General features: G+C 40.4%; 1 protein-coding gene across 2 annotated transcripts in view; it reads left to right on the forward strand.

Moving 5' to 3' along the window:
- Positions 1–15,931, forward strand: part of LOC121314624 (lysine-specific histone demethylase 1B) — a 62,067-nt gene that overhangs the window by 12,957 nt on the left and 33,179 nt on the right. For both annotated transcript variants that reach the window (XM_041248075.1, XM_041248074.1), the window contains exons 9-13: positions 4,892–5,076; positions 5,738–5,908; positions 6,216–6,290; positions 10,188–10,322; positions 10,986–11,157. In XM_041248075.1, the coding sequence (XP_041104009.1) occupies positions 4,892–5,076; positions 5,738–5,908; positions 6,216–6,290; positions 10,188–10,322; positions 10,986–11,157 (738 nt within the window). The remainder of the gene's footprint in view (positions 1–4,891; positions 5,077–5,737; positions 5,909–6,215; positions 6,291–10,187; positions 10,323–10,985; positions 11,158–15,931) is intronic.

Here is a 15,931-nt window from a genome sequence, read left to right on the forward strand (position 1 = left end):
GCTCAAAAAGCGACGGATGGTGCGATCAGAAACTGACGTACCTTCACCGTGGAGTTCAGCTTGTATCTCTTTGGCAGTTATCCTTGGTACTTTTTTTTTTTACTTGTGTACTCGCATGGAAACCACATTTTCACAGAAGTTCACTAGCAATCTTCAAAAACAGTACTTTACGCACAGCTAATTTACATATCAACCCCCACCTTTCCCATTCATTTGCATGACGTCAGGTGAAAAGTCTGGTTTACTCGAGTAAAATAAACTGAGCGAATGGAAACCAAAAAAAGCATTTTACACAAGACATTTTTCTCGTAAATGTATTGAGTTTAAAAAAAAAAACTTGTATTGAAACCCAATGTTTGGCAGTCAATCTCGGATTGTATTAACCTTCCTCAAAATTCTTCTACTTGTTCTTGGCGAAACAATCTTCTTTCTTCCAGACCGAGGGAGTGTTGTGACAGTACAATGAGTCTTGTACTACTTGATAATAGAAACAATAGTTGAAATTGGGATACTGAAATGGTTGGAAATCTTTTTATGTCCTTCTCCAGCTTTATGGCAGTATGACAATAAATGCTTTTCTGCTTAAGGTCCTTGGATAGCTCTTTACTTTTTCCATATTGACTTATTCGCAGTGACACCAATGATCCTATGCCAAACCCTTTTATACTCTATAAAGAATGTTCACCTACAATCCAGCATTTTCTAGACTTTTCTAGAATTAGGTTCTGCTTTGTCATATTGAAATTTCTAGCACCTTATAAACAACACTATCAAAGGGTGTAAACAAGCCCAGATTAGACATTGTGCACTAGGTGCACTTGTACAGGGCCCCTTGCTCAAAAAAAAAACAAAACACAATACAGTACGTTAACAAGGGGGCAGCGCTAGGGGTTAAGTCCTAGCTACTGTTGTTGTTATGACGCAGATTTCGGCAGGCAGGTTGTATGGGCATTGCTTTAAACCTACAACACCTTTTTAGTCACATAGGTTGTTAACATAATGAACCAGGTCCACTGGTCGTATGTTACACAGCTTGATAAAGTGTTTTTTTTTTTTTTTTCAGCAGCTACTGGTTAAAAAAAAATAAATAAATAAAAAGGATGAAGCACATAAAAGACAAAAACAATGTGTTTTTAGTAAGTCATTTTTTGTTTTACTTTTCTGTTTAGCTTTTCACCCCCTACTCTTAAACGTACAAGCGGATTGATTTTAAATTTGATTTACAGTTGGTGCTCAGATGTTCCAACGGGAATCTACTGCTCGTGATGCTAATGCTGGAAGCCGACAGGGTGACAGTACTGAATCGTTTTCTAATTTGTATAAATTATATCATTAGTTATCATTATTGCTGTCGTTAATATTAGTATTTATTAAGTTTCTGTCCTGGTCCAGGCAGGATGCAAAATATTTTACACTATAGGCAGTAAGTAACAAAAACATGTAAATGGTATGTTTGTTTCAGCAGGTACATGGCACTTAAAGGGAGCATCCCTTATATTTTTGTGTTTGTGTGTTACATGTTCCTATAACACACACACACAGAAAACGAGTGGTTGACCCTTTAAGTAAACAGCCAGTCAGGCAGCTTCTCCAGCCAGCCAGCTTCTCCAGCCAGCCAGCTTCTCCAGCCAGCCAGCCAGCTTCTCCAGCCAGACAGCTAGCTGCCAGACAGCCAGCCAGCCAGCCAGCTTCTCCAGTCAGCCTATTTAATTTTGTTGTTTATTACTATTCATTTAAAATACGTATGTAAATTAGTACAGTTTAAGGCAAATTAGTTAATAGTGTGTAAAATGTAGAAAAAATAAAAAAATGGCTGCTTTTCTGCACTTTTTTTAATTCAGCTTTTGGCTATATTTTGTAGATTGTGGTTGAGCTTTTGGCTACAAATGTCATACAGATCAGGCAACCCTGAGCACAGGATCCCAGAATAGGTTAATCCTGGCCTGGGTATGACTACTTTTGAATTGGTATTTTTGGAGGAAAAAAACTGAAATAAATAATTGTAGACACCTATTTCTTGTAACTTTTTTTTTTTCCTCATCTACAAAAGCAAATCTTTTACTACAAAAGATTTTTCCTATAGTTTGCATTTGAGAAATTTCTACAAATGTCAACTTTTGACTACAACCATATGTAACACATTTTTCTGATACAAAGCCCATCTCTTCAGTGTTACGATTGACTTGTTTAACCATCACAGCGGCTTTTTCTTTTCTTGCATGGCAAATCAGTCTGTCTTTATTGTGCACTGCACTGAAGTGCTTCCTTCTAAAACAAAGCGAAAGAGACAACACGTTAATGTAAAAGTTAAACAGTTTAGGTACTGTGATGCATTTTGAAATCTGTGATCTTTATTTGTGTTTGTGCATTTTCATTTGCAAGTGAATTGTGACATTAGGGCCTAATGAGCACTTGTGACAGGATGGCGTGTGTGGGCACGTCAGGCCAGAATGCAGGAAGCAAAACACAGATGCAGTACTGCAGTGAAAAAGCTCTGCGGCGCCGTTTATTTTCAAACAGTAAAATAAAATGAAATATTTTAACAAAAGACACTTGCTCACAGAGCACAAAAGAAAAGGTGTAAATAAAATAAATCATGAACACTAAACCTAAAACTGAATACGTCCGGCTGGGCAATCTGCTTCACTATTCCTATGTAGTTTTAGTTTTGTATCGTTTCTATCATCTCACTCTCCCGTTCTTCCTCTGAACACCCACCCCGAGTGCCCAGAGCTGCAGGTTTATATAAAGACGACCATCCTCCGATTAGCCACAAATGAATCCCTTAATTCGGGAGATGGCCACCTTCTGCACAGGTTTTTGGTTCTTTTTTTTTTTTTTTTTTTTTAATTCTGTCAGAGGAAGTGCTACTTACCTTGCCTTTGCCAGAACATGTCTAAAATAAAAAGAAAATAAAAACAAAACAATAACAAACAACAAGGCTATGTCGTCATAAATACAGTAAATACACAAAATAAATCATAATGCAAACAAATACGACACGGGCGGAGGGGGAGACCCTGTTCTGAAAATAATTAAACAATACATTTAAACAGCAGGGCTTTGCTCGGCTCACTTTTCATGTGTAGGGCTTTTTACTGCCCTGTTAAAGCACTATATTCTGCAATTTTGAATACTGCCTTTGGATACGGTTTTATTTCTGGAGACTTGTTATTTTTTAGTCTTCTGATAAATTGCATTGCATTTATGTTTAAAGCAGTTCTGTGCATGGGTAACATTTTGATTTAATGTTGCTGTAGTGTCGAATTTTACATACTACTACAATACGTACCCGATTTGAAAGTATATGCTGTATGACAGTCCATGTGTCCAGTCTTCTCTTTTGGCAAGTTATATTTTTAGAATCCTATTGTTCTGAATGAAAATACTACTTCTTTTGAAAATATAGTGCTGTACCAACAAAACCAACTGCAGTGCATCTAAATGAAAACTTCCTTATTTTAAAACAGTCCTTTCAGCTATGTATTTTTGACCTAGCATCTTTTTTGTGTTCACTGAAAAAACGTTTTTGTCTTACTGCTGTGTTATTCCCCCAACTCGTGCGCTAACAAATTTCAATGAAAAAATCAACGTCTCCCTGTGTACAGTTCCTCAAACACAAGTCATATTTTTTCTTTGTGCAAAGTGTTTGTGTGTGCAGGGCAGGGGGTTGTTTGGGTGGCAGGCGGCAGGTTACACTGTGCTAACCTACATGCATGTCAAATCAGATGAAATAATCAGATATGTGTCATACTCGTTTAACTGTCACTGTCAAATTTTTGTCGGATATGTGAGAGCTGACTGTATTTGTAACAAAACCTTATTGCTGCTTTGACAAGGCAGAGTACTGTATGTGATGACCTCAAACTGAGCAAAAATGAACAAGGCTGATTAGCAAGCAATTCTCACAAGTCCCTGTGGAAGGGTGGTGAATTCACAGAGACAGAGAAGTGTAATTGGAACACCACTAGACGCCTGGTTTTATTCAGTTTCTTTTGGTGCTTCTTTGTGTTTAGCCCGCAGAGGGCACTGTTGTCCATGGACTGCTTACCAACTATGGTAAACCGGACCACAGGAATACTGCGAGCGGTAAACAGTACAGGTGCAGGCGAAAGTAAAAATGAAAATAAAACACAATAACCAAACTACAAATAAAAGGTGCTGCACTCGGCAGTGTCACCCCAGCTGTCGCTGCCCGCACTGCTCGGGTCTCCGTCCTACTCTGCTGCTTCCTCAGCTACCTGGCACACTATTGGGGTCTGCCCAAGGATTCCCTGTTCTCTTTCTCTTTTGCGTCTTCTCTCAGTAGTTTCATTTTTTTCGTTGTCATCTCTTTTCTGTTCCGACCACAGTCAGGACTAGCCGCTCTTCCGCAGGCTCGGACTGGTCTAAAGGGACATATCTGAGGAAATGACAGACCATTCATTTATAGCCCAGCAACCCCCCAAAGCCTGCCTCCCAGCCACTCAGAGAGAGGGGAAGCCCACACACCCTCTTCCCCACCTCTCTGTGTCATTGACATGACTATCAGGCGGATTCCCCGGGGCTGCTGCCGTCTTCCTGCAGTATCGTGCATACATCAGACGGCCAGTCCACTGTTTTGGATGAAACCAATATCTTCTTGTCAGTTCTCTATATCTGTACTACTTTACAACTATGATAGTTACAGGTACCAGGTAGGGTCATTGTCCCTGTGAACATGTAGTGTGATGGCATGGTAATCTGACTCACCCTTGAGTCAAAGTTAAAAGAAAGTGTTCATTATGTTAAGAATTATTGTAAAGCCTTGATTATTTCAAAATGTTTACGTAGCTTTTAATGGCTCTTTTTGCTGTCAGGTGATATGTGCGTTTTATTTATTTCTTTTAAAAACAATGTCTCATGTATTTAGTTGCAGGACTGAGTCCATACTTTCAACCTTTCTACCAACCCAACGAGTGTGGCAAAGCTCTGTGTGTGAGGCCGGATGTGATGGAATTAGATGAGCTCTATGAATTCCCAGAGTATTCTCGTGACCCAACAATGTACCTAGCACTGAGGAACCTCATACTGGCTTCCTGGCACAGGAACTGCAAAGTAAGCTTTTCTGACAAGCTTTTGGTTGTTACAAAGAATGTCTCTGCGGTAAATGCAGTGGGATTTAAATAGTTTGGTTACAGTTTTTTTTTTTTTTTCCTTTTTTGGTGAAATTGCCAAAGCTGCTGATTTAATAATTATCAAAATCAAGTTGTCACATTCTAGTCAGTTGTGACAAAAGGGTTCAACCTTACAGGAACTCCTTGCGAAAGCTTAAGAATGTACTGCAAGTTTATTATTTCTGACAGAATACTATTAAACTGGCAAAACAACTTGCCATAGGATTAAATATAAATGTTGGCGCTGATATCCTTAATGTACCAAATTACATAAGGATAACTATGCAAATTATTTTTTTTTTTTTTAGTGACACCACAAAATGACAAAAGAACATAATTTATGGTATTATTATCCAAGTTTTTTTTTGTACTTAAGTTGCTATAAGTATAAAGGCGCCAAAATAGCAGAAAGGTGATCTCAAAGAAAATCAGAGTTCACCTGTTACCTTAGCCAGATTCAAACCCACACCTTAAGAGGTGAAAAGTAATAGAGGTAGTGAATTAACCATATGCTCCATCTAACCCCCTGGTGGGGGTGTGATTTGTACAGTATAGGCCAGGCAATGTTTTATGTTTATTTTCTTTTTTTCTGTGTTGCTTAGGAGGTTCTCACCCCACAGAAATGTGCTCCTCATATAATTGTTCGAGGTCTGGTCCGTGTACGCTGCGTTCAGGAGATGGAGAGGGTTCTGTATTTCATGACGAGAAAAGGACTCGTCAACACAGGCATTTTAAATGTTCAACAGCCTCTGCTTCCAAAAGAATACCATAATGTATGTAGCAGCTCAATAACATAGATTGTATTAAAAAACAATTAACAAATAGAAAGGCACATTATTTTTAATGTATATGTGCTATTTATTCAGACTGTATGTATATGCAGACACATTTTGCAGACTAATGCCCTCATCAATTTGTTTTGTTTTGTTTTGTTTTTGGTTTTGTACCACTTCAGTTGCTTCATTCCTCTTTGGAAATGTCCCTTTGCTTTGGCACTTCAGAAATAAAACATTAGTTTACCTGGAAAATTGAAATGTTTGTCAAAGATTTTTGTAAGTTTTTATTAATTTTTTTCCACAGAAATCAGTAATTGTTATTGGTGCTGGTCCCTCAGGCTTGGCCGCTGCCCGACAGCTCCAGAATTTTGGCATACAGGTAAACAAGATTTACATTACACTCCGACCTTGGGGGCATCATGCATGCAGTTTATTAGCAGCTATGGCCAATCTAATACATTTAGAGCTGTCCAAAGTAACGGTCTGTGCATGCATATCATGCATGCATATATAATATATACAGTGCATTGCAAAAGTATTCAGACCCCTGACCAATTCTCTCATATTACTGAATTACAAATGGTACACTGAAATTTTGTTCTTGTTGATATTTTATTTTTAAACACTGAAACTCGGAATCAATTATTGTAAGGTGACATTGGTTTTATGTTGGGAAATATTTTTAAGAAAAATAAAAATCTGAAATATCTTCCTTGCATAAGTATTTAACCCCTGTGCTGTGGAAGCTCCCAGTTTGCACTGATGAAAGAAATTGCCCTAACGAGGACACAATTACCTTACCATTGGCCTCCACCTGTGAACCATTAAAGTTGCTGTCACATTTTCTGGATAAAAACCCCACTGTTGAGGTTCATTGGTAAGGCTGTGAATCTGAAGGAAAATGAAGACCAAAGAGCATTCTACAGCAGTTGGAGATAAAGTAATACAAATGCATAGATTAGGAAAAGGGTACAAAATAATATCCAAGTGTTTGGATATCCCAGTGAGCACAGTTGGATCAATAATCAGGAAGTGGAAGCTGCATCACACCACCCAGGCACTGCCAAGAAAAGGCCGTCTCTCAAAACTCAGCACTCAAACAAGAAGGAGACTTGTGAGAGAAGCCACAGAGAGGCCAACAATCACTTTGAAGGAGCTACAGAGTTCAATGGCTGGGAATGGAATAATGATGCACCAGTCAACCATATCAAGAGCTCTGCATAACACTGGCCTGTATGGGAGGGTGGCAAGAAAGAAGCCGTTACTCAAAAAGTACCATCTGAAAGCACGTCTGGAGTTTGCCAGAAAGCATGAGAGTGACCCAGCTGCAGATGTGGGAAAAGGTTTTGTGGTCAGATGAGGGGGGGGTGGGGGGGGGTGTGGGGGGTGGGGTGAGGGGGGGGGGTTGTGGGGGGGTGGGTGGGGGAGGGGGGTGGGGGGGGGGGGGGGGGGTAGGGGGGGGGTAAGGGGGGGGGGGGGGGGGACCTACCTCCCGTCCTCCTTCTCATCCACTCACCCCACCTGCCCCGGAGGGGGAGGGGGGGGGGGGGGAGGGGGGGGGGGGGGGGGAGGGGGGGGGGGGAGGGGTGGGGAGGGGGGGGGGGGGGGGGGGGGGGGAGGGGTGGGGGGGGGGATGGGGGGAGGGGGGGGGGGGGGGGGGAGGGGGGGGGGGGGGGGGGGGGGGGGGGGGGGGGGGGGGGGGGGGGAGGGGGGGGGGGGGGGGGGGGGGGGGGGGGGAGGAGGGGGGGGGGGGGGGGGGGGGAGGGGGGGGGGGGGGGGGGGGGGGGGGGGAAGGGGGGGAGGGGGGAAGAGGGGGGGGGGAGGGGGGGAGGGGAGGGGGGGGGGAGGCAAGATAGAGCTTTTTGGCCAAAACTCAAAGCGCTATGTGTGGCGCAAAGCTAACACTGCCCATGCCTCAAGGCACACCATCCCTACAGTGAAGTATGGTGGTGGCAGCATCATGCTGTGGGGATGCTTCTCATCAGCAGGACTGGGCATCTTCTTACAATTGAAGGAAGAATGGATGGAGCAAAATACAGGAAAATAATGCAAGAGAATCTGCTTCAGTCTGCTGAAAAACTGAGGCTTGGGAGGAAATTCACCTTTCAGGAGGACAATGATCCCAAGCACAAGGCCAAAGCAACATTGGAGTGGCTCAAGAACAAAAAGGTGAATGTCCTACAGTGGCCCAGTCAATGTCCTGATCTCAATTCCATTGAGAATCTGTGGCACTATTTGAAAATTGCGGTCCACAAGCGTCGTCCAACCAACCTGAATAACCTGGAGCAAATCTGCCAAGAAGAATGGGCCAAAATCACTCCAACACTGTGTGCAAAGCTGGTACATACTTACCCCAAAAGACTTAAAGATGTTATTGCAGCGAAAGGTGGCTCTACCAAATATTAATGTGTGGTGGTTGAATACAAGATATTTCAGTTTTTTATTTTTCTTAAAAATATTTCCCAACAAAACCAATGTCACCTTTACAATAATTGATTCTGAGTTTAAGTGTGTAAAAATAAAATATCAAACAGAACGAAATTTCAATGTACCATTTGTAATTCAGTAATATGAGAGAATTAGTCAGGGGTCTGAATACTTTTGCAAGGCACTAATATATATATATATATATATATATATATATATATATATATATATAAAAACACGGCTATATATATATATATATATATATATATAAACAGCATCACATATATATATGTGTGTGTGTGTATATATATATATATATATATATATATATAATATATATATATATATATATATATATATATATATATATATATATATATATATATATATAGCGTATACCATGGCTTGCATACTAATGAGCCACTTCACACTAAAAAAAATCACTACTCACCAATACATTCTAAATTCCATGACAAACGGCCATTTTTTTAAAATTTTAAATGAGTGGCATTTCAGTTATTTCCTTTAATATATTTGGGGATGAAAATCCACATAAATAAAATAAGTGCTCCAGCAAGAACAGACACAACAGTTGATGAGGAACAGCTAAATGAAATAGAAGAAAACAAAGACTGAAAAAACATAAATAAATTAAAAAAAACTACAGCATGGGCTGGTTAATGTACTTAAAGAAAAAAAAAATATGGACATTTAATTTTATGGAAATAAATAAAAAAAAATCTCAACAACATAAGGGAATTTTATGCCAGTGCAAGAAGTTAAACTAATGACCAGTATTCAGTCTCCAGTTTAATAATGCTGAGCTGGACTAAACAAATATTTTAACAGTAGAAGTTTTAACATCTCCGCTGACAGCAAGTTTAAAACTAGCAAAAATATATTCCTGTCAGTCAGGAAAACTCTTAGAAAAGCAGGTACTGACAAGGCCTGACACAATCCCCCTCGAATTACCGGCCTGGATTTTAAACTTCTGCGGGAAACTGAGGTACTGTCTCCTGACACCACGGTCGGATTGGTGCGTAAAGTCTGGTTCGATTGTCAACTTAATCTTGCATGATTTAGACGCGAGGGTGTCTGACAAATAACAAAAACATATTTTGAGATCCAAAAGAATGAAAACGTACTAGAATATGTGTTAACTTGATAGTAAATGCTTGCATATAACGAGTTAACAAACTCAATTCAAGATCCGGCTTCAGCTGTTCTCCTTAATTCCTTTGTGTAATTGAAACCGCCCATCATCCAGTTTGTGCTCAGCCCTCTAGTTTCTAGTGAGATGGCACTTTCGATGCAGAAATTCACAATAAACGAACATATGCAATTTATTTTTAATAAGCAATCAATGAATTAAATAAAATAAAATTTGGGACTATATTACACTGCGGATATATACACAATAAAAGTTTCTGGTTTTGTCTTACTTTAAATGTGTTTTAATTATTTGTTGTTTTTCTTCCCACAAATGACAGGTAGCCGTGTTATAAGTGGTATAAACCACTTCTGGCCGTGTGGTTCCGATGAGAGATATATATACACCACTCCTGGAGTGGTTAAAGACTCTCGGCTGATGCCTCGGGCCTTATCACAACCCCAGGCGTGGTGTATATCATGGGACCCGCATGTGGTTTATAGCTTACATATACTACTCCTCATTTACATTGTAAATACTGTATTTGTGTATTGCTGATTTGATATCTCTTTTAAATAATGAGTTCAATCAGGTACTGTTAATATAAAGTACAAGAACTGTATGGGAGCCTTTTCAAATATGTTTCTTTTTATAATAGGCAGTAAGAAAATTTGAGTTAATTGCTTTCTTTGTTTCCAGGTAATAGTCCTGGAAGCAAGAGACCGGATTGGTGGACGTGTGTGGGATGACACGTCTCTAGGAGTCACAGTGGGGAGAGGAGCCCAGATAGTTAATGGCTGCATTAACAACCCCATAGGACTAATGTGTGAGCAAGTGGGTTTCTACATTAGAGGAGCATTATACAGTTTGCTTTCTAATTTACCTTTCTTGTTATCATAAATATCACTGTGTGTACATAATGAATGCCCTCCAAAGGAATAATAATTGTGGCATTTGTGTTCCATGTAGACTTTGGTGTCTGATTTAGTATTAATTACATTTTTTTTTTTTTTTTTTTTGTCTGCCAAATGTGAGCATGTCGTTTGAAGGGTTTTTTAAAAATCTTTTTAAAGAAATGTTTCAAATTAAAAATGTTTTGGAGCTTGTTTAGTTAATAGTTAGATGTCGTATCTTATGATAGGGCCATTCTAGCTCAAATTAGCTGCGGGTTTGATCCAAACACTTTAATGAATAAGTCTGTGCTGACAAGATATATGGCAATAACTGCCATTATCGAAGTACAAACCAAACTAAATGTTAAAGCAAAAATTCTGAAAATTATGAATTTGCTTTTTGGATTGAATTTGTGCCGTATGCTGTTCATTAAGTTCTTTATCAAGATGTCTAGTAGTTAATATATGATTTAACTGCAGTGTTTAGTCTAAAAAACAAAATTAATGATTTTGAACATATGCAATATTAATAATTTGTTCTCATTTGCTTCTTTTCAAATTACATTTGTGTAAATGCCTTATTTTAATTTTAATGGCCCCACAGCTTGGCATAAAGATGCATAAACTGGGAGAAAGGTGTGACCTGATCCAGGAGGGAGGCCGGGTGACAGACCCCACAATAGACAAGCGCATGGACTTCCATTTCAATGCTATCCTGGATGTTGTGGCAGAATGGAGGAAAGTCAAAACACAGCATCAAGATGTGCCTCTTGGAGGTAGATCTCAGTTTACTTCCCACAGTGGTTTAAGGTGCAGTTAGAATACCGGAGCCAAAGCTAAATATATAATTAGGGATGTTCCAATTAACAGATTAATTGGACCGATTAATCAACTGAAGAGTTGATCACACATTATTTTTTTTTTTTTTACAATTCAATAATTCCTCATCCAAAAACAGATAGCTTTTATACTAGCTGAAGGCAGCTCAATCGGCAGCACCTGTTGCCACTTTGTTTGTTTGGTCACTGGCAACTCGTTCTGGCTCCACATGTAGCTTCTTGCTGGAGTCAGAATGGTTTCCAGTCACCACTCTCCAAGGTCCTAATGCCCTTCTGTTCCAGTTGCTAGCATGTACCCCTTCACGATATAGAAGTAGCTCTCGAGTGAAGGTGGGAGAAATCAGTAACTATAGAATTATCAATCGTTCAATCAATGTCTATTTTATATAACGCCTTTCATAGTGGAACAAGATGCAGTAAATACAAGAAAAGCCATAATACTTCAAATACATTGAAATGCATAATACATGATATACAGTAAAAAAAAAAAAAAAAAAAAAAAAAAAAGAAAACATTTCTCCTAGTAATTTCTTTAGCTGTCCCCTCTAGTAAAATCACCCTCTCTAATGTGATAGAGAGGGAACTGGCTAGATATGGGCAGCTCATGTCATGACTTAAGAGAATCCCTTAGGCTGCAAGTCACCACATCTGCGGACGACAGTGAGGTTTTTAGATTGCCGGGGAAAAAAGAGTGAATAAAACAGAGGACAGTGCTGTCACTAAAAAACGCAGCGATTCTTCTGACGGCAGCAGTGTCAATATGGAGTATGAGAGCTGTGCGGTCAGCCTGCACGCTGCGCGGCTTAGCACAGTGACAGACAATCCCTCTGTAGACAGTGGTGATGAAGGCAGTCTCACTGATTCCTCTCAACCATTACAATCGCTGGGCATGCATAAACCCTGGGGAGGGTATAGTGTTCAGAGTATAAAGATTTCCTGGCGCAGACGAAAGGATGAAGGGGAATTGATGTTGAGGATTTTTTTTCCCCGATCTTGATTTGTTTCTGAGCTCAGAGTGAGGTTTAAAACAAATTGTTTCTGCTCAGGAAACGTTTAGTACCAAGGAACTAGTGTGCCTGAAATACATATCGAGCAAACTCCATGGCAATATTAAACAGTCAGCCATGGCCAGTACACTCCTAATTCTCTGTTACTTTACTGTCTGCTTGTTTTTCTTTTCTGAATATCAGTGTGTTTCCTTTTCAAACTCTGCGATGACTAGATTTACTATATGGTGCTTTAATATTAATGGCTGTAGAAATACTATTTAAAGAGCCACAGTGTTTGAATTTATCTCGCAGAAAAGTCTTCGTTAGGTTTTTTTTGCAGGAGACTCGCATAGATGGGGGAAATCAGGTTGAATTGGGAAAAGGATTGGAAAGGAGAGGTTTTTTTTCAGTAATGGAACCAGAGTGAGTGCTGGGGTTGGCATTTTGTTTTCTGAGGAGTTTAAACCAAGCTCTGTAACTGTAACTGTCATACAAGGATGCCTACTCAGAGTCCAGGCATGTACTGAAGGTAGAGTGTTTGTTTTTATTAATGTCTGTGCACCTACTGACGGCAGGGAGAGAGTAATCTTCCTCCAGAGGCTTGAAGACATTTTGGAAAAATGTAAAACTGAAGAGTTGTTCGTTTTTTCAGTGGTGTATAGTGTGCAAGGTATATTTGTATTTTGACTAGTTTAAATTGTAGTAATCGAATACCTTGTTTTGAATTCAAATCATGTAGAACCCGACCGTTATCGAAATAATCAGACTAGATAGACCGCTTTCTAGTGAATACAAAGTTCAAAACTAAATAAAGAAAAAATTAAAGGTGCAACAACTAAACTAAGATAATATGGAAAGGAAGAATTAACTAAACTAAACAGTACAGGAAATAAGGTTCAAACAACAACAACCCAACTCCCACTGGTTGATTAGCGATTCAACGCAATCTATGGGAGATTCCCTTAAGGTTACAGCTGCATTCCTGACAGCTATTTAAGACAAAGGTTAGTCTTAAAAGGGGTATCGTAGTAACACAAATATTCACTTTCATTAATATTTGGTAATCAAAGCATCGTTAAACCAGTCTCTCATATATCGTTTCGGTTCAGAAGGCAATTCTCACTCTTGCGAGGTAAAGACGCTCTTTTCTTCCAGACAACCTATCAAGAATAATCTATTAGACAGCTAAATTTGGATTCTAGCTTCTAAACGCAGAATGATAATTGCCTTATGAAACTCACATCAATTCGTATAAGTCACATACAAACAAATACTATAGTGTTCATTAACTCAAAGCATGAATTGTAAGCAATAATACTTTTCTTACATTCCACTTTAAAACAAAACATTAATTTTACTTTAAGGTCTGCTTATTCTCGAGTTCATAAGAGGATTACAACACTACTCGTTGAATACTTAACGGATTTGCGCTGCCTCCTCCAGCTGTTCCGTGTCTTCAACAATACAGGCGCTCAAAGCTTGCCCGCCGTCTAGGTCAGCTAGATTCTGGGGTCTGCCTTCCTCGCGTTTGTCTCCCCTTCAGGGTACGAAATAAATATTTTTGAAAAGAACTAGGAGTCATTAACTGTTTAGATATTCCACTGAAACAGCAATTCCTCCACCAATATGTGCATTCTTCGTCTGGTTATGTCTGGGATATTCCACCGCAAACACCACTGACTGCTAGCTCAATAGATTGAATATACTTCAATTTATGTCAAATTCAAATGTTCATCCAACTCTCTCTCCGGTGCTCAATCGGGGCTAAGTTAGACATGTACTTTAGGATTTTAGACGTCTCACGCAGCGGACTCCCACGCCAAGGTAAACGCTCTGTCCCAGCTGCTTGCAGGCTGGATCTCCAGGTTTTCACAGTTGAAAGACTGGTTTGTGTATTGGAGCCTTGGATTTCATGTCAGGAGAGTCGTTTCAATGTTACGCTCATACTTTTGTATGTCTCTTTCTACCCCTGTGATTGGATAGTTGGGTTAATTTGGGCAGTGCCTGAGCCCACGTGAAATGTTTTTCATTGGTTGTTCTCATACCAATGAGATGCCTTGTTCTCCATTGGTCCGCTATTCTGCCCCCTGTTGGCTGGATTTATGACATAGACTGGTTCTTGTCTTAAGTGTGAACTGTTGGCTTGTGGCGCCGAATGAGTCATTCAGCGAATGTGAAGATAAGCCATGTGTCCAGCCATGTGTCCAGTATTTAGTTTACGACTCCAGTATTTAGTTTACGACTCCCCCCCCCCCCCCCCCCCCCCCCCCCCCCCCCCCCCCCCCCCCCCCACACACACACTACAGGTGATTTTAATTGCACAACTAATAGCAGGGGTGTGCTGCTTTATCTGGGTGTCCATCTTGGAGATGACAGCACAGTGCAGAGTAATTGGGAGGGGATGGTGGAGAAAGTGAAAGGCAGGTTGCAGGGGTTCGAAATTGCTGCTCCCGCATATCTCCTATGGAGGTTATCATTATTAATAACTTGGTGGCCTCTAGCTTGTGGTACAGATTCATCTGCTTGGACCCCGACAGTCATCACTGAAACAAGTTCAGGCTGTGATGCTGCATTCTGTCTGGGATGGAGCGCATTAGATCAGACGGAGTATGCTGTATCTGCCGCTGGGGGGGGGGGGGGGGGGGGGTCTTTTTTTGCTGGAAATGGGTAAACTGAAGATGGCCCGACTACCAGACTACTATAAGAGCCTGCTGAGGGCATGGCAGTGGGTGCATATTGAGCAGAGGGACACTGAAAACATTAGCCTTGATTGGCTTCTAGACGAGCCGTTAGTATACAATACTTTCTTGACGTGTGATATTGTTCAGTCTGCTACCTGTTTTCATCTTTTAGTTAAGACAGGTGTTGTAAAGCTTAAAGCCCTTTTGGATCTCAACACTTACAACTGGGTGACTCCTCATTGGTTAGCATCTGCTGAGCGTTTCCTTACCCAGGTACGTGCTGCTCTGCCCAGCGAGGGGCTGGAGCTCTTGAGACAGTTTTGCACACTGATTCCCCCTTTCCATCACTGTTAGTGTTCCCGGCATTCAGTCAGGCGTCTGATGAGCACGGTCATTTATTGACTATAGAGGGTCTGAGAGACCTCCCTCTGTGCACAGTAGAGGGGAAACAGTTGTATAAGGTGTGTGTAAAGGGCCATTACCAGCAGCAGCTCAGGGCACGACCAGACACACTCTGGAGAGAGAGGCTGGGGGCAGCAGAACAGATAGTGCCAGTTCAGAGAACTCTGTATAAGCCACCACTGCCAAAAAGATCAGGAGATCTGCAGTGGAGGATCTTGCACACCACCATTGCGTTTAACGCCTTTGTGAGCCTCATAAACCCAGAGGTGAAAGATTCCTGTCCCTTTTGCTCACAGAGGGAGACAGTTTAACATTGTTTTGTGCTCGGCACCAGATTAAAACCTTTGTTTACTGTTCTGAAGGAATTGCTTTTTGGATTGGGTTTTGTGTTCTCTGTGGTGTTTTTTATTTTTGGTTTTAAGTATTGCACAAAGAGGAAGTACTTAATCCAGCTGGTAAATTTTATTATTGGACAGGCCAAACTAGTAATTTAAAGAGCAGAATGAATGACGTTTTAAATTCTGATCCTTTCATCATTTTTAGAATGCTTGTATTAACACGGGTTAGAATGGATTTTAATTTCTATAAAGAAATTCCAAAATTTAAAATTTCTTGTTCAACCATTCTGATGTAGACTTC

This window comes from Polyodon spathula, chromosome 4 (assembly GCF_017654505.1).
Source record: "Polyodon spathula isolate WHYD16114869_AA chromosome 4, ASM1765450v1, whole genome shotgun sequence".
Classification (NCBI taxonomy): domain Eukaryota; kingdom Metazoa; phylum Chordata; class Actinopteri; order Acipenseriformes; family Polyodontidae; genus Polyodon; species Polyodon spathula.